The sequence below is a fragment of the Aplidium turbinatum genome, chromosome 2, assembly GCF_918807975.1.
Source record: "Aplidium turbinatum chromosome 2, kaAplTurb1.1, whole genome shotgun sequence".
In the NCBI taxonomy this organism is placed as follows: domain Eukaryota; kingdom Metazoa; phylum Chordata; class Ascidiacea; order Aplousobranchia; family Polyclinidae; genus Aplidium; species Aplidium turbinatum.
Window position 1 is genome coordinate 49,761,387 of NC_137473.1, and position 19,203 is coordinate 49,780,589.

A 19,203-nucleotide genomic window follows, 5' to 3' on the forward strand; every position below is an offset into this window, starting at 1 on the left:
CATTTTTACATTGATTCTACGTCTGAAGACGTTGGGAATTTTAAAGGCAATTTCGGGAATTTTTGTTATGTTAGCAAACGTACGAAAACAGTTATTTTTTGACATTGGTTATTGCCTTTGTTGAGTACACTTCGTGAGCATTACTTGTTTTAAATTCCGTTTTTCAGAGGCCATCATCAGCTGGGAGTCCGTTCCGGAGCAGAGATTATGGTCTACTTACTCCTGCATCTTCCCATCAGTCGTTGCACTCCGCATCCGAGGAGGAAATGAAGTTGGCAAGAGATGAGCCATCTCGCCTTTCAACTCGATGGGTAATGGAATAAGTTTAAAAATTGCAACGTTTTGTCTGCTGAGATTAAAATTCATCTCACTAATATCTTCTTTTTGAAGTAAAAAATCTTTCCCCGTAACACATTTCATTTAAACGAGGTGAAGATGTGGAAGCGATGTAAATTTTGTTCATTGGCTAGAGTACTTGTTTTATATCACACCATTATCTTTTTTTAAAGATTTGTACCTGTTTAGCGTCTTAGTCGTAGCTGTTCAATGACTAGGAGACAAAGTCTTAACAGAGCATGCTAATATCAAGCTTGCATGTCAAGATAAATGTATGCTGCAGGCAAAACGATATTACAAACATGAACATTTTTACGGTTGGATGCACCACCACTGGAATATTTTGCGATTAAGCCAATCTGCTGATTAAACAACTTATTTTGCGGACTACTTTTTTGCCCAGCACCAATTGTAATCCGCTTATTAGAATTGCCGTAGGATGAACCTCGCTCAACTCAATTCTCGATTATTATCTAATCAGATGGTTAGCTTAATCGGCCGATTAAGATCCGCTGTTGGTGCTTCCAACCCTTAATGTTTACTGCATTTTGTGATTATCTCTAAAAATTTAACATTTTTCCTTAGAGAGATGATGACGAAAAGTACAGTTCGTTGCCGAGCGCCTTAGACAGCCCCCATGCCCAGCACATCGCCTTCTTACCCAACGATCAACGTCATGTTTCGCCCAATTCATCGACGCGATGGTCCATGCCACTGTACCAACGCACCATAGCAGTCACAGAGTACCTGCCTCCTAGCATTGCAGCGAGCAAAGGTAACTGTTTGGAAGTCATGAATGAGTCTAGTTGTGTATTTTTTATAATGGAGGATTTTACAAAAGTGCAGTTCAACTGTTTTATAACTTTAGAACTTATCTTTTGCAGAGAGGAATAGTTTTGGGTCCTCTTCCAAACATCCGATGGTGGATAGGGATCGCTTGCGTCCTCTTCCCACTGCATCTGATGCAACCCACTGCACAGCATCCTTTGGGGGTCAGTGGGCGTCAGAATCAGTGACTCCTAGAAAGTCCGAACAACTACACCACAGCAGCCTTCGTACCAGACAAAGGTTTGTTCACCCTAATTCAGTTTACAAAAAAGGTTTGCTGTAGAAAGGGAATTTCACCCCTAACAATAAGATCTATTGATTTTGTGATTTTTAAAAACATAAAACAGAGTTTAAGAGACATCAGAATCACATTATGCCTCTTCATTTTGGTCGCCTTCAATGCGTGACGTCTCTTTTTTTCTTTTCAGTCCGATTTCCGAGCCGTCTCGTGTGGATGAGAGTTCATGCGACGACGCATCAAGCCGCACCAACCATAAACTAGCCAGGGAAGTTGACCGCCTACGCCGTCGGCTTTCTGATAGCAAGAGAATTAACAGGTAAATGGTCGATGGTCGTTCGTGAGTTTATGCAATTGTCTTTGTTGGTTTGTATAATCAGTGACTTGAAATGACAAGCGGTTTTATTTTTGATAGTTACTGTATCCTACACCCTAGTTAACAAATCTGTGCTTTTTACATCGATTCAACATTTTTAGACATTGAATTTTAAGATTTCAATACATCTTTAGATTTAACGTTTGAAGACATTGATTTAATGATAATGTCAAAAGGTTTGTCGGTACAGATCTTCCCTATAGTGGTTGCTGCCATTGAAACATTCATGAAGAATGTTGATAATATTGCAGGTCTCTGAAAGAAGAACTTGACCTCACAAACAGGGCTCTGGTGAAGACGAAGGAGAGCATGCTGCCGATGCACCAAAAATCGCCTCAACAGAACGCAGGTAGGACTGGCTACACGACGCAGCTGAAAATACGCAAATACCTCTCACCCAGGGTAGTTTTCTCACAGAACATTCGCTCAAGGTACAAGCTCCACTTAAGAGTTAGACTTTTTTAAGACTTGATTGAATATTTCTTTGGGCTGATTTCAACATGAAAAGATCATGTCAGAAAGAAAAAAACAATGTTTTCGGCGGTCAAGTGTGATAGGAATTCGCAGCGGTAGACAGCTGTTTCAGTGTTCGGCCTGGAAGCAGCATTTAAAGTAAATATCATGATTAAAGGGCCTGCTTTCGTGTGTAAAGAAATATAATTTTGGTTTAAACGTTCAGCTGCAAAACTGTCCGTTTCCATATCAATAGAACCCAGGCAAAGTTGCTATCAATAATGAATGTGAAACTACGCTAGGCGAGTGATCTGCGTAAAAGTAACGTAAAACAATGCATATGCGACGGTTCTAATCTTCAACCACGGACAGTTATCTCCTTTTGAAACGCTTCTTCAATGTTATTATTTATTCATAATCGCGTCAGCATCAGATGCTATTTTTCTTCATTTGTCTTTGGGAAACCATTCCTGTACTGTTTCTGTGAGAGTTAAGTTTTCATTCAACTCACGAGCATGGTCTTGTCCGTTCGTGCCAGTGAAGGTCCCAGAGAAAGTGTCGTCACTATTTGTCTGAACCAAACTGACGCAGGTGAAGCAGTGGCAAGCTATATGATGGCCTTGTGGTAGCATTTGAATGTTAGCTTGTTGGGACAGGTTGAAGTAAATCAACAGAAGCTTTTGAAGTAATTTTTACCTTGCGTGACTGCAACAAGGTCTAGAAAGTTGTTCTTGGAGATATTCCACAAAAAGATAGTGTAGTGGTCATATCCACTTAGCAAATTCGTCCTTTTTACGTTGATTCTACGTCCATAGATGTTGAATCATATAATAAATACTGAATTTTGCTAGATAGCAATGCGCTTAAAGAGAGGCTTTGTTGTGACCACAAACTAACAGCGCCATCTGTAACTGTTTGAAAACGTTCTGGAAGATTTTCAATTGGTCTTTTCTACTGTAGACTTATTTTCGATAGTTCAGCATCAGCCTACGTTTGACATGTATATTAAGTGAACGGGAAGGCAAGGAACCAATTAGCACGTTTTTAAGTGTTTTACCGAAGCACAGGTTCGTTGCATAGCCATGTAGTGAGAGCCCTGGTACGATGCTCAAAAGGGCGCTGATTCGACACCACGTAAGAGCATGCGGCTGTGTCTTTTGCAGGATGCCTGAGGCATGTCTGAAGGTGTACACGAAGATTACCTTTCCGCTCGCTTAATATAAATATTCATCCGTCGGGTGTGAGCCTGGATACGACGATATCGATTAGTGAAATGATGTGAAACTGTCCAGGTCTACTAGCCGAGCACTTGAGTGAGATCCGGGGACTGCGGCAGCGTTTGGAGCAAACCGTCATCATCAATGATAAGCTTCGCGAGAAGCTGGAAGCCAGACTCGACGAAACGGACGCTTCCTTTAAGGAACATTGTAAGTTTGCTTTTCAGTCTTTCATACTTTATCCAACCAGCAGACATTGAATCAATGTAAAAAAAAAAACGTCTGGTTTGGCGCCTCGAGATTTCATATTAAATTCTATTTTACTTTATCAGTAGGTTATGATTTGTGAGTGAAATTTGATAGAATTTGCTCTTTATTCAGGTCTCTGAATTATCATCATAACTTAATTTCTTTGGCAGTGTCTGCAAACATCTTTGTGGAAGCGGAGCATGGGAACTTCAGTCACTCCACGGAGGTTCGAAGTCTGCAACAGAAGTTGGGCAAAATGGAGGTTGAAAATGAGAAGCTGAAAAACCGACTCAAAGCCGAAGAGAAGGCTCACAGAACATACGAAGGTATCTCGTCAGAAACATTTCGTTACTTTTGATTGGCCGTTTCTTTCCCACTGTGGAGTGGAGATTAGCGGTTATGACCGCCATGTTGTTTTGTTCTCTACAGATCTTTTAGCACAATATTCACACACGTAGATCGAACGACGTGTTTTAATTTACTGTTTTTCAACCTTTTGTTTTTCCGCTTGAAAGCTTCCCTTATCGCTAGTTAAAACAGCATAGTGTTTTTGTCTTTCAAAAGCAGACATATGTGATACACTGTAGCTGTTGTGTTCAATCGAAGGAATCTAACGTAATCTATCGTTCAGACGCCATTCAAGAAATGCAGTCCATGCAACAAAGCTTGGCAGAGAAGTCGAACCAGATAGATCAGTTGACGCAACACGTACAGCAGTTGCAGTACGAGCTCGAGCAGCAGTCGTCACTGGTTCGTTTCCAGCTGTTTACGTTGTGTTATGTAATTACGATGCGTAAAAGCAACTTCACTTAAATTCTGATGAGTAATTCGAACAGTTAATTTCAATGACATTCAGTAAACCTTAGCTGCTATTTAAATTTAATGAAGTGTTATTATGCTGATAGATGTATTTATTTTTTTCTTCAATACCGTTTTTCGCTACAGTAATTAAATGGCTTAAAACGGTTTGGCTTAAAATTCCTCAAATAATTCTATGTTTTGTAATTTTCTTGCAGTCTAATAAACTTGGTATAGAATTGTCGGACAAGGATCGGGATGTGTCGCAACTCAAGATGCAGCTGGAGCGTGTTGAGAAGGAAAACATCGCGATCCGGCAAGCTGAGGAGAATGCGAAAATATCGGCATCCAAGTAAGTTGTGCTTTATCAAAGAATGACATTCCTAGTTTGTTAAACTTCAAGTGATTCAGTCCGAGAGTAGAGCTACGCTTAAACTGATCCCAATCCAAATCAACATATTATACTTGCTTGAAAAATGCACTTTCATTCTGTACAGTCAACTTTGCCTAATTTGCCACCTCAAGGGAAGTGGAAACAAGAACTGGCGGATTATGTAAACAGGTTAATAGGCTACTATAGGAATTCTGCCGGGACCGACAAAAATGTGACGAATAAGGCGAACTGACAAATTATGCTTCACTTTCAGAATATACAGCGACCTACAGAACGCAAGAACTCATTCAAACGAATGTATTGAACTTATCGAGTCTCTCAAATCCGAACTCTCCCTTTATGAAAAGCTCCACGCATCCAAGAAAGCAGGTAGGAATCATGCAGTTGTCAAATGCGTTCAAGACAATCTTGGCAAATATGGAACGTAAAACCAATACTGTCAGAAAAGTAGGCAGTCTCACCATTTCTATACAGCAAATCGATGTAAAACTCGTGTTTATTGGACTTGCACTTTATCTGAGCCATCTTATCGACTTAAACTAAATGCAGCATTTTTTTTTTCGAAGCATTACTGATAAAGAAAATATTACAAGATGAGCTGCTGTTAAACTACACCCAGCTGGCAAAAATGTTTCTTTTCAACGTCTGCAGACGTTAAAACAATGCGAAAAAGGACCACGTTTGCGAGCCGGCTGGACTACATTCTCATACGATGATCCAGTTTACAATTATCTCGGTTCTAAAAAGTACATTTAGGATGAAATTTCGTGACATGATAACGTTTTGCTGTCATCACAGCATCTTCCTTTTCTCCGAACCACTCTTCATTCGATCTTGGAGAACTCCTCCAAGAGATCCGATCTCTTCGCATCCAACTGGAGCGCAGCATTGATGCGAATGCAGCTCTTCGGAAGCAACTGGAAGTCCAAATAAACAGTCCAAGAAAACAGGAGGAATCTGCTCTCACCACCATCAACATCCACCATGTGACTCCTCATGGATCATCACACAAAGATAAAAGCAAAGCGAAAACAGCATCACCTCCTAGTGCACGAAGGAAGCTGAAGCTTGAAACTTGTAAGTTTAATACTAATAGGAAAAATTATGTCTTTTTTAATCTTTTTCAACGTTAATTAACAGATGGACTGAAGCACAACACGAGATAGTATCACAAACAAGTCAAACGATATTAAATTGTCGTGTGTTGTACTTCTCATTTTGCTTTGTGTGTGCCACTATCTCGTGTTGTGCTTCTGTCCTTCTTGTGTAATCTGCTTGGGTGCTTCTACTCTGAACAATTAATTTTACTTATTTCAAATACTTGACCCCGTTATGCTGCGTAATCTTTCAGTTATCATTTTGTGTGAGCAAGTTTAGAAGTTTCTCAAATGTTTAAAAAACATTGAGATCATATTTTGTTGTGATACTGTGTGATTCTTCAGTATTTATTTTACAATATTTTTATAGGCTTGAAATGGGCTATATGACTAGCCGAAAACGTTTTCTTATTGTTTTTATAATGTTAAATGTACTGCTGTTGCTTAGTTAAGTTATGTATGTTTCAATTTCAATGTATGTTTTATGTATGTTTATGGTTTAAAAAAGTAACCTCTCTATGTCTCTACCCAAATTTTATTAATTAATTGTTTCAACAAAAGTCTCGCTCAATAACTAGGAAGTTACAGTAAATAACTAAATATGCTCTCTTGTATTTTATATGCTTTGCAATAACTCGGTAATGAAAAGTTATACAGAGTGGGATGTTTATTTCAGATGTAGGCGATGACAACTTATTTATGACTCCTCCTGCCACCGCATCATCAGGAGGAGAGGAGCACTACTTCAATTTTAACCCCAATCTCTCTCATGAGAGTGGGAAATCTCACAAGAAAGATCCCATCACAGTGAGCTCCCCTGTGAAAGGCTCCGGCCGCTACAACGAAGCTGAGGATCTGTTATCGAAACCTTTCTATTCAGTCGGAGGTGATTTTTATTTTTATTTACAATGCAGAAGAAACAAAATTGTAATGCGAGATTTCATTGGATAATTACTTGTGACCGGGTGATAACATTATCTTTCGAGAGAAATGTTAGTTCAAAAAGTTTCGAAAACACTCGTCAGTGTATGGACAAGACACTTGTTGACATACCTGAAGGAGCGGAAATGTAGATTGGTTTCTAAAGTCTTCAACCTTCAGGCATTGGTCCGGACATGACAAACAACAGTTAATTTGATAGTTTCGTTTGATTAATTTCAAGATTTGAATTATATCAGTTGTCAGCCTTCTGTGGTTTATAACAGGCTTTTTTTATATGCTGGTGTTCCTTTTACACAGGGCCCTACACTTTATGCAAAACGGATGACTTCATAAAGCTCCAGCAATCGGTGGCTAAAACCGGTTTGATAGCTCGTTCTACTGACAACAAACTAGCAGAAAAAATGAAGCTATCCCACAGACCAGCAGTAAGTTTTTGTATGCAATGTTAGCAATAGGCTACCCCTCAGTGGGTGTCCAACATTTTTCATGGCTACATTCGATCCATGTGTAGCGTCGCAAGACATAGATTGATCCATGAAATCCGAACCTTTACTAATCTTAACCCGCGCCTACAGAGCAACCAAATGTTTTCCGTGCTGCTTTACATTACAGTTTCAACCAAGTACTTGTGGAATGCATGAGCTATACTTGTAGGAAGGCTTCAATACAGCTCGATAATTTTATGTTAATACAAACGAACATTGCGTTTTTCTATAATAACAGTGGACGACGGAAAGTCTTAGATGTTTATCACTTGCAGACACCCGATAAGAAGATGATGAAGGAACTGTGGCGATCTTTGAGCTCTTTATGTCAGCATGTTGATGACAGCGAGCGGTTGCTGCGCCTTTTCTGGCCTGTTTTCATCCCATACTCCTCCCAGGACTTCACAGTTGGTGATGGTCGTGCTAGATCCTACTCTTCATCCGGAGTGGCAACTGGAGGGCATTGTTCTTCCACAGAAAGTCCGAACAGTACAAGGAGACGTTCAGACTTAGCTGGAGATTATTCCGTCAACTCCGAAGTAAGATTTCGATCACTATAGAAGAGCCTTTAGCTTATCTTGCTTTCTATTCCAATAAGTTTGGGTTGCTGAAACCGATTTCCGCTATTGCTAACACAATTCTATCTCATGTTTGCAGTCCGGAATTGTTTAGTTACTTCTTAGATTAGAATCACATTTTGTTACGGTCGAGCATCTTTCACACCCCCTTAACGCAGACTTGTGCATTTGTTGAACCGCCTATCAATTTTGGTGCTTCACTGTTCATTTTGCTGGATTTGTGTCCTTAACCACCGTACTTCAATCCCTTACTTTTCGTATCAAAGACTGAATTGATTTTCAGACCGACGGGTTACGAAGGGAAGTGGGAAAACTACGACGCCGCCTGTCCTCGCAAGACCGTCTCTTGCAAACCACAGTGGAACGCCTGCACAACACAAACCGTCTCAAAGAAGGCATCGAGCACGCCATAGTGAAGCAACTCTCGAGGACTCACGACGTTCTTCGCAAAGCTCGTGGCAATTTGGAAGTAAGTGAAACTATGTCTTCGTTTTGTATCAGTGCCCAGCCAGTAGTATTGCATGCCCTTTTCACAGCGGGCAGCCGGGCACGTTTAAACGATGCAATAGAGCCAACTTTTACTGGTTGTGTGGTTTGCAGTAAAGACTGCATTACAACGTGAACTTTATGTTGAAAATATATTACACTGTTTGAACAAGAGACGTTAAATCGTATTGATGGATGGTACAGCCAGCAGACCCTATTTTACATTGATTCAGCGTGTGGAGACGTTGGAGGGAGGACTGATTTGTGACAGAGAAGTATAATCACTCCTATCTGGTGACATGCGCGCAATTATAGTGCAGTATATAGCATAACATATTCACTGCATCGCCATCCTCTATGTAAACAGGCAAAAGTGCAAGAACCAGGCTAAGAGGGAACACCCTCACCAATCGATTACACTGCTTCGCCCAACAGGAACCAACCACATTCCTTAGATTGGATATCGCACAATGTTTCTCATGGAAACCTTTTGAAATGAACTGAATTAAAAATGCCATCTTTTGGAATTTGATGGTATGAGAAACAACGATCGTTTTCCGAAGGTGCTTTCCCAGACAGCAAATCAGTCGTTTTTACATGGATTCAACGTCTGCAGACGTTGAATGTAAAAACGACTGATTTGCTGCCTGGGTATTAGTGGGATTTATTTTGTGTGTACGTGTGACGGTGGACTGTACATTATTTTGAGCCATGTATTCTTGTTTAAAATGGAAAGTGTTTCGTAGCTCTGAGTCGTCTTCACCTTTTAAGATTTTGCTGCTGTGTGACTCAACGTAATAGTCGTAATATCGTTCTGGTATTCTTTCCATGTTCAGTTCTTTCTCCGTGTTTCAGCGTCCACAATTTGATTGCCATTGCTTTCGTGTCTTGCCACACAGAATCAACATTAGATGCACAAGCAAGCAGTTATTTTATTCTTTTATATCAACCTGAACTACTGATGTTCCCATTTGGTACGGATTGTTTTCAACGTAAGAGTTGCGTTCTGGAATGTTTGTTGCACGTGCCTTTGTTCAATAACAGCTCCAGCTTTTGTTTTCTTTGAAAGAATAGGAAATGGCCTACCGGTAGATGTATGTCATTGAATTATATATATAGCCATATTGTTTTCAGATTCCATTCATTATACACCTAGTTTGACAATTTTACACTGTTTTAACGTCGCTAAAATGCCAACTGATGTCAGCTGAGCAGTGCCCATGTTTTTCTTTTGTTAGTTGAATCTATACTAACCCAGTCAGGAAAGCAGTTATTTTTTACACTTTTACTATGTAAAGAGGACTGATTTCTCAGCTGGGAATGCATAAACCAAGCGAACACAAATTTTACACCAACGTCCAACAATCAATAAATTAGATGGCATTCACTATTGGTGTGTGTCAAATTAAATATGAGAAGTAATTTCCTAGACAGTTTTGCAGAGTCGGTTTGACAATTCGAAAAAAACTTCATATTTAGAAAAATGTGAACTTAAACTCAATGTAAAATCACCGAATTTAAACTCGATCGATTGTTATGTGAGTTTTCTAGCAAGTCCTCAGCCCAGCAGGAAAACGAGTAACGTTTAGTTCAGCAGTGTGTGTTGCTCAAAGCAATTACAATGAGGAGAGTCAACAAGTAATGGGACTGTCAAATTTTAACTCGTTTATATTGAATAATAATGACCACCATCGTAGATCTGCAACAAACACACGTCATCACTGAACATCATCTTCACGCGGTGAAGAAGTACTTCAAAAATATCGACATTCTTAAAACTGAAAGCGTGTGTTTATTCGATGACATGTAAAGTAACAATAACATACTCATTACTTCACAACGTTTCGCAAATCATATTGATGCGCATCTTCTGAGCAAGTAATACATGAAACCTTTACAATTTAAATGAAAAATGCATAAGGCTGTTTACCCGGCATTTACTTAAATTACGTCGGAATAAAAGCAGATTATCACTTTACACATGTGATAGTGTAGCTTACGTATCTTGCCATTTAACTTCACGACTTTTAACCGCTTCTTCATAGTACCGGTACTTTTATCCCATGAGCTTAGTTTGAAGTGAAAAATTAGAACCAAGAACGAGTCATGTTTCAATGCTGCTGCAACGTTTTGCCATTATAATTTACGACGGATGACGTTAGCCCAACCCCAAAAAGATTTTCTAGCTTCGTCATTGACCCAAGGCTTTTGTAACATGCATGAAACCAATTACCCTTAGGTGGACTCGAAGACTCCATGCATCTCTCTTATGCTTCGAATAAAAAAGGTACGGTAACATACATACAAAAAAGCGATTGTTAAAGAGAGTGTACAATAACTAAGCTATATCCACCACGGTTGAGTTAATGATTAAGTGGTCGACTCAAGGATACATCGTCAGTCAGCAAAGTGATGTTTGCAAAGTTAATAAACGACTCCTTTAAAGTTCACATCACGTGACCATCGTTATATTCAAGAAGCTAAACATGGCAAACTTCGATGACACACTGTACTTCATTTTCGTTAAAATTCTGGAATGGAATTAGTCGGGTTGGTCTCGTTAGCTCAGTGATCGCCCGACTAAAGGTAACGAGGCGCTGGTTCGGCTCTCGGGGTGTGCGCTTGAGCAACGCATTTCAGGAATGCTCTCCATTCAGCGGCACCTAGTGAATGGAATGATTCTCTGGTAACAACACTTCAACAATAGGAAACTTCACTCTGCCAATCTTGGTAACATGCCCTGCGTCAAGAACGTCTACAAATAGGCCTATGCGAAGTTACCAGAAATAGCCTATCAAGGTTTTGTCAGTCCGAGGATAAAGACTCAAACCAACAAACAACGGGCTAGCATTGTCCTCAACATGAGGATTAATTTATGGCTTGTATAATCAAAATTGGTTGATGATGAGTCTTGGGTATTATTGGTATCACATACGTTGACAAGTAGCATGGAGAAATAAGGAAAGCGTGTGAGATGTTACTGGAATATCCCTGAAACAACTGAGCAATACAAAAATAATGCACGTAAGGATTATCAATAAATTTCATTTACAAGTATTAGTCATTGCAACAAATTATAAATAATTAAAATATTAGCCTACACAATATTCAACAAAGAAAATATGCAGACAGCACACACTCTGTAAGTGCATTCCACCACAAGTATTGGACGCCAAAATGCCACGGCAGCCTGTCAAGCTTCAATAATCTCACCTTACGCGTTTAATTCTTACAATTAAAGTTTTGACGCACTTAAGACTAAAACATCTCTCATATCATTAAACGCTATGGAGAGTTCTTTTTTGAAGGCTTCCACATCGTATTCTGGGATAGCTTTGAAGGATGATACGGAAAATAAAATATGTTCATTTTTCGGATTGTAGCAAACCCCATAACCATCCTCAATGGCGGGTCCGAATGCCATGCTTAGGTCCGCTTTGCAAGGGACTTGGCTGGTAGAGAGATTGAAACTCATTGCTTTTTTATAAGTTTCGTCCTGGAAAATAAGTGGAACATCTTGTCCAGATTTCTGAGCAATGATACGCAGGCCGAGAAGATGCCGGTCGATTGCTTGGCCGTTAATTGCATCAATAGTGTACTGCTTGTGAGCCGCTGCAGCTTCCCGGAGCAGTTGAGCAACTTTTTTAGGTGATTCCTTGTTTTCAGTCATAGCCACAGCCAAGGCATGTGAGAGAATTGAAGCAGATCTGATGGTATCAGTGCGACCGAGGCGAAACTGTCGCAGTGAGGCGCTTTCGTATGTTGCCGGAGTTTTCTTATGCATGCGATAATAAGCAACCTGAAGAGCGAGCTGTATAAACGCATCAGGGCTCAACTTCATCGATTTAATAAAGTCCTTGCCAAAATCAGCATAGTCGAAAACAGTTAAGTTCAAGCTGTCAATCAAAGCGTCAATTTCCTTTTCTCCTTCCTTAATATCGCGGGAGACTTCTTCAGAAACTTTAAATTTCAGCGGCTTAGGTGGTGGAAGCGACATAACAGAAGATTCTGGCTGAGGAGGAACTTTTTCACAAAATTGGTATACATAATCCATTAACGCAGCAAGTGGGGGGCCTTCAGCTGGGGAGTGCTCGTAAGAGATGCCCACTCCACCACTTTTATCAATCACCATTTGAATGGTTTTGTCAAACCATCTATTTCCAGTGTTCCAACGACTTCCTCCACCGTGCAACAGCCTGGCACTTACATCACTCCGCCAAAGTTCTTCTGGCACAGGTGGTGTATCTCCATCGAGACAAATTGCGAAAATTGAACGCTCAATCGACTGCAAGCTTTCGCGATTTTCCGGATCTTGGTTCAAAATTTGGTAAGTTCTCCCCCAACTTCTTCTATCTCTGGAGGTCAGGATCCCAACTGGACTACTTGCAGCAGTGGGAGAGTCTGCAACTATTCTACTCAGTTGAGTTTCTAATTGACTGATGGTGAGTGGAGTTCCATCGCTTTGATACACGCAAAGCTCAAAAAACTGTTTATTATGAATCACTGTGATGTGGCTGGGCGGCCTCCAAGACCTTGCATGACAATGTGTAGCATCTTTATGTATCCCTGGAATTCTGCAGCTTGAAAAAATGCGATAGTATTGGTCCATGCACATATCGTTCTTTCCCATTTTGTCTATTGGCAATGTTTCGTCATCCACGTACGTTTTATATTGCAACATGCCAGCTATTACTTTCGCCGCATGTTCAATTTGCCCCCTGGTACCGGAGAACTCGTATTTCGGAAACGATACTGAAGGGCTGCAGTATATAACTACTGAGGCGTTCGATTCCAAGTAAGCAGCATCCAACCACCAATCTGAGAGCCAATTTTCTTTCGTTTTGGCATGTTCTAGCAATTTTTCATGAAGATGCTCACCATAACCTTTCGCTGCACCAAAGTCTTCGACTAACTTTTTTGTCTTTTCAAACTCCTTGTCATTCACTAAAACGCTGACAGTTTTCAAGTACTTGTCTAATGTTTGTTTCAATGGTGGCACGGGCAAGTGCGGAAGGCTTTCCTGGTGAATATAAAATCTTCCTACTGGACGACTGTCGCTGGATTGCGGTCCCATAACCTTCGGCAGTACAGCTGCAGTCTTGTTAGCAAAATGCTTACGAGTGAACGACCGCGCCACGCAACACAGCAACATCGTGCTCATTAAATGAACCTTTTACAGTTGTTTCCTAAAATATCTAAAAAAGAGAGTAATGTTAATTGAACTTTGTACCACTCCGCTAGCTGTTACTGACACAGCAAATATTCAAACACCAGACATGCTAAACACTGGGAGAGGATGTAATGTAACTAAAGGCCTGTTTGTCGACCAGTGTTTACTTAAGCGCTAACGCTGCCATTTATTAAAAGATATTTTTCAACTAATGACTATCAGTTGACCTCCAGTATAAATAATGAACATTCAAAAAATATCCGTCTGTTGTAATAAAAATTTCATATGAATTCAATGCCTACAGCAGTCACAAGCAAAAAATGTTGGCATCTTAGGTCAGTGGTTCCCAATCTTTCTCACCGGGGACCAAAACAAATTAAAAAAAAATGTTTACGGTCTGGCAACAAACAATCGTAGGGAATAGAACAGATATTTGTAATCTTTTGTGGACCACTGCTGTCATTGCGTACCATTATGCAAAACATTGGCATAGACCAGGGCTACTCAACTGGCGGATCGCGGTCCGAATCCGGACCTTCTGGGTGTTGATGGTGGCCTTGAGCTTTTGGAAGAATAACCTCATTGCCAAGTTTCAGGGCTTCTTTAAACAGATTTCTACTGAGAGGAAGCAATTATCCTAGTTGCTGGGGGGCTTCGCTTCCCAGACTCTGCAACACATTCTCAGAAATCCAATTCGAGTTACATTTTATATACATAAAAAGTGGTTTGGTACAGATAGTTTAACTTATCGTGGTTGCGTGTGAAATAACTTATTCACCGGACCACTGAAAATATTCAACTTGTCAAACTGGACCTTTGTTAAAATTAGTTGAGTAACCCTGGCATAGACCATGAATTTGAAACAAAAATGACAACAAAATGGCAATCATCCCAAAAAACAAAATGTCAAATATTTACATACATATTCACTGTCAGTGGGAAATTGATTGGTTTTTCGCTGCCACTATAGTCCAGTCGTTGAAGGGTTTTACCTTGACTTAATTGGTGTAAAGCTGAAATTTTGTACATTGGTTCTGTTCATTATGTACAATGACCAAAAAAAAATCCCCGTGAAAATTTTTTGGTGAAAAAAAGTTATCCGCTATTTTCGAAATTCCGCCATTTTTTTCAAAATGGCGGATATACAAATACTGAATTATTCAATTTTTATGAAATTATTGTTAGTGTTGGTGCTCATTTAAAAGTAAATTTCATACTGCAATTATTTCACACTGGCAAAGTTTTGGTCCACCGTGATTGCCGGAGGCAGTTTACGGATACACGGAAAAAGGGTTCAGGGAAAATGCCTGCAAAGAAATTACGATCATCTGTGACAAGGATATTCAAGCTTCTGAAGCCTCCAGTAGGCTATAAAGGGTGCTGATAGGATTAATGCTGCCAGTACTAATAGAGGGACAACACTGTTGCGACAGCTGGTCGAAAAGTACACATAGACTGTCGTAAACGTTATACCAACCCAATCGATATACAGCTTGAGAAGAACAGAGAGGAAAGTGGGTCCTGCGTCACGGGCAAACGAAGTGTTCGAATTCTTGATGGCAATTTCCACAGTAAGACTCATTGTTTGTTTTGTGGGACTCGAGCTCGAGTTCTCACGGACAGACCTGGCTTTAGTTTTGTTAAAACAGATGTTTTTGCAAGGACTATATTAGAGTGTTGTGAGAGACGTTCTGACGATTGGTCATGTGCGTGAAAGGTCGTATTGAATCTTACGGTAGCGATTTGCATGCTGCAGACTGTTTATACCATCATTCTTGTACAGTTAATTTTATATTTGGATTTAACGTACCCTTGCAATGCGGCAGAGTATCTGAGGCAAAACGTCTAAAATCTGGGCGACCGAAGGATGAGGATCAGGACCAGGCATTTCTAAAGATGTGTTCCCATCTTGAACAGAATGATGAAGAATAGTTAACGATATCAGACCTCAGGTCGAAATTGAAGGAGATTTTAGCAAATGAGTATTGCCTTCCTTATGGATCAAAATATCTGAAGACCAAATTATAGAAACAGTGCGGTGAATCTATTTATATAGCTGAAGGTCAGGGCCTTCATTGTATTGCCAGTATCCGAAATCCTCCGATCTCATTACCTAAAAACAAGACATGAGGATGATGAAGAGTCACAAAAGAGAGAAATAATTAAAACTGTGGCAAGGCTCATCAATAATGGTGTTCCATCTGTTAATGATCATTATCCAAGCACAGACGCACTCAATAATAATAATAATAATCGTGTTTTATTTGCGCCCAATGCGATACATAACATACAGTAACACTGCGATCACAGATGTGATAACCTACAACAGACGACAGGAAGCAGCGAAGTGACATAGCCTATAGGCCTAGTCTTCGAGTCAGCTGCTCCCCTTATTTTGGCTTGTCTGTGCCATTAAGTGTCTGTGCCTAGACACAGACGCGTGCTCTGGAGCGGTGTTGAACCCAGGTCCTTTCGAAAGTCGCGCAGACGTTCTCACCACTCCGCTACGCAACCGATACTCAATCTCGGTCCTGAAGACGCAGAAGACATTTTGAAGCGCAGAAGACATCACTGGCTGGTATTGTACCTTTTTCTCAGGATCAAACCCTGAGGAATATTGTGAATAGTGTTGTGGCCGAGGATGACGTTAATGTAGGCTACATGAACATAAACAAACGAAAAAATGATTGACTTGATCAGTTAAACACTTCAGGGTAGTCTAAAGGCTGCGAAGTGATCAATGCCCCAGAGGATGCTGATGCTCCGATTGTGAAGGCTACTGTTGTTAATGCAGTGTCATACTCGACAACGTTGATTGGAGAAGACACAGATCTGTTGGTCCTGCTTCTTCATTATGCGCAACAAGCAAACAGAGATCTATATTTCCGTTCCGACAAGGAAAATGCTGACAAAGTGTATCATATAAACAAACTGAAAATGGTGATTGGTGAAGAATTATGTTCCCAATTACTTTTTCTACATGCCTACACTAGATGTGACACAACATGAAGAATCTTTGGTGTTGGTAAGAAATCTGTCTTTCATATGCTGGTAAAAGGTGCTGCTACTCTGAAAGACTGTGCCAATTACTTCCTTTTTCCAAAGCAGACAGCAGCATCCATTGTGAACAAAGATTGTCAAGCGATGGTTGTGATTTTTGGGGGCACGCGGACGGATTCCCTCTCGTCATTGCTACAGAGAACTAATAAAAAAAGTAGTCTCTTCCCAATCATTTGTGACACCAGAAAGCCTACCACCTACTGAGTCATCGACAATATTTCACTGTCTAAGGGTTTACTACCAAATAATGGTCTGGCTAGGACAGGATGTGATATGGAAACTTACGGGTGGGGTTGGAAACTGGAAGGCAGTCAGTTTGTGACAACAGAGTCGGACATGGATGCTGACCCAATAGAATCCATTGCAACTGTACAACTGGCTGTAGCACTGCCAGGTGGAGCTGTAGGCAGAATAATCTACCCTGTAGGCCTACTTCAGCATGTGGACAGTGCAACTTGATGCCTGTGACAATACGCATAATCAGTCATTACTGGATGAAGATGATGACCAGGAGTCAGGACTAATTGATGGAAGTTTTTACGTAATTTAACGTGGAAAGTAACCGCTCACACATCATTGGCCAGTTTTTAAAATATAATCTGTTTTATTTTTTCTTGCCTTCAACCGCACTGCAGCATATAACCTTGTGAAGTTTTATTTTGTATGTTATTCGCTTTGAGGATGCGCATTGTCATGGTGTGCGAAACGTCAGTGAATCAATAAACCATCCTGTTTTTTGTTGCTTTAACTTTCAATTCCATCAGATGAACGTTGCAACTAGTGCTAGAAGCGATAATTGTCCTGATAAACACCCAAACTTTTCAGTATTCAACTGAATGTAAATAACTTAATAAGTGGTCCGCGATTCTTGTACTGCCAATGTTTCACTATATTGGTTTTGTTTCATATAAGTCTTTCCTTTATACAAATAAGTTAATTTCATTTTGAATTGTTTTAATGAATTCTGTACCACCTTAAACCTAAGGATAGACGCCAGAATTAGAGCTCTAGTATGAATATTAAGTGAATTATTGTCATTACACTGTTTTGTCGGCCATCTTGAAAATGACAACTTTCCGGTGCTCTGATTCTCCTAGATTTTTAATATATTATTCTTGATGATAAATACTAGAAAAAACCTATGGAAAACCTTTTGTAGAATTTTTTTTTAAATTTTTGTTTGCAAAGTTTGTTTATCCGCCAATTTGAGAAAAAAAAATGGCGGATTTAAAAAAAGGCGGATAACATTTTTTCACCAAAAGATTTTCACGGGGATTTTTTTTTGGTCAATGTACATAATCAACAGAAACAATGTGCAAAGTTTCAGCTTTACACCAATTAAGTCAAGGTTCGGCCTTTTTTTTCGCTTCAACGACTGGACTACTAGGCCAGTGCTACTCAAACGCCAGTACGCGTACCGGTGCCGGTACGCGAGCACTTGGCTGCTGGTACGCGGTCAGTTAGGAAAAAATTGTAAATTGAGTAATTTGTTTTATGTTGTTCAGAACGTCTATATAATAATTTTTAGGCAACGATAATGTTCAATCTGCTTTCCCAGCTATAGACTGTTTGGTGGCCCGCTACTGCGACGACTTCCAGTTACGTCACAAAGAAATGTTATTTTGTAATTGTTATCCATTATTTCAACAAAGTATCGCAATGTTCGATGCGAGATAATCATCCTTTTTGTGTGTTTGTGCTGTGTCCACTGTCCACGTGCTTGACTATACCTGCAGCGTCCAGTAACGAGTAGAGAAGTGAGAGGCTCAATCGATCGGCCCCTCTGACTTCAAAATATCAAATGATTGTAGTGAGTTGAGCATGTTTTTACATAGAAGCGCACACTAGCAAGCTCACACTTCGCATCAAAATTCGAAAGACCATTAATAAAAGTGTTTTTTTACTTGTTTTTTTTGTGTATTTGTTACAAAAGTAATAATGATTTTGCTCTTGCCTTTTTTTCGCAAATTGACCGGGACGCCAAGTGATGGAAGGTGATCAGCCGGTACACGGCATAAAAAAGTTTGAGTAGCACTGCACTAGGCTATGCGATGCAAACAAGAGATCAAAGAAGTTTGGAAACACTTCGCTCTGCTTTGACTTTCAATGGATTTCTTTAGGCCTACTAGATTTTAAAACAAAAGAAAAAAATTCTCGCATAAGCCACTAACAATTGGATTGTTTTAAACGTAAAACACGAATATTCGTTTTTAAGAGATATCCAGAATGGTGACAGGATTTGTTTTATCGGGACTGCAAAATCAAATCAAAACATAAGTTACTTCAATCATCAAAAAAATGAAATATCTTCTGACAGGTGTCAAACCCATAACAATGCTTGATATGAACGGCTAGCTGATCCAAACAGATTTTTAGCTGTTAATGATGGAACTAACTCATGTGAAAATAAATTCGTTTGTATTACAAGACATGTAACCGAGCCCAGGCCTCGAAATTCACGGCGGACACGGCGGACATGTCCGCCGTCACAGCATG

The 19,203-nt window shown here is 40.0% G+C and overlaps 2 protein-coding genes across 3 annotated transcripts in view; one reads left to right on the plus strand and one right to left on the minus strand.

Moving 5' to 3' along the window:
* Positions 1-9,869, plus strand: part of LOC145765678 (uncharacterized) — a 43,261-nt gene extending 33,392 nt beyond the window's left edge. For both annotated transcript variants that reach the window (XM_082577500.1, XM_082577501.1), the window contains exons 38-53: positions 168-311; positions 922-1,111; positions 1,221-1,404; positions 1,593-1,721; positions 2,030-2,127; positions 3,524-3,658; positions 3,868-4,023; positions 4,329-4,447; positions 4,714-4,847; positions 5,143-5,258; positions 5,688-5,966; positions 6,663-6,872; positions 7,226-7,353; positions 7,689-7,952; positions 8,275-8,460; positions 8,845-9,869. In XM_082577500.1, coding sequence (XP_082433626.1) covers positions 168-311; positions 922-1,111; positions 1,221-1,404; positions 1,593-1,721; positions 2,030-2,127; positions 3,524-3,658; positions 3,868-4,023; positions 4,329-4,447; positions 4,714-4,847; positions 5,143-5,258; positions 5,688-5,966; positions 6,663-6,872; positions 7,226-7,353; positions 7,689-7,952; positions 8,275-8,460; positions 8,845-8,868 — 2,496 coding nt within the window. In that variant the 3' untranslated portion in view covers positions 8,869-9,869. The remainder of the gene's footprint in view (positions 1-167; positions 312-921; positions 1,112-1,220; positions 1,405-1,592; positions 1,722-2,029; positions 2,128-3,523; positions 3,659-3,867; positions 4,024-4,328; positions 4,448-4,713; positions 4,848-5,142; positions 5,259-5,687; positions 5,967-6,662; positions 6,873-7,225; positions 7,354-7,688; positions 7,953-8,274; positions 8,461-8,844) is intronic.
* Positions 9,870-10,130: 261 nt separating this feature from the next.
* On the minus strand, positions 10,131-13,663 carry LOC145765680 (carnitine O-acetyltransferase-like). The gene has a single exon (XM_082577502.1). The coding sequence runs from the start codon at positions 13,636-13,638 to the stop codon at positions 11,713-11,715; it is 1,926 nt and encodes a 641-aa protein (XP_082433628.1). The 5' UTR covers positions 13,639-13,663; the 3' UTR covers positions 10,131-11,712.
* Positions 13,664-19,203: the final 5,540 nt, after the last annotated feature.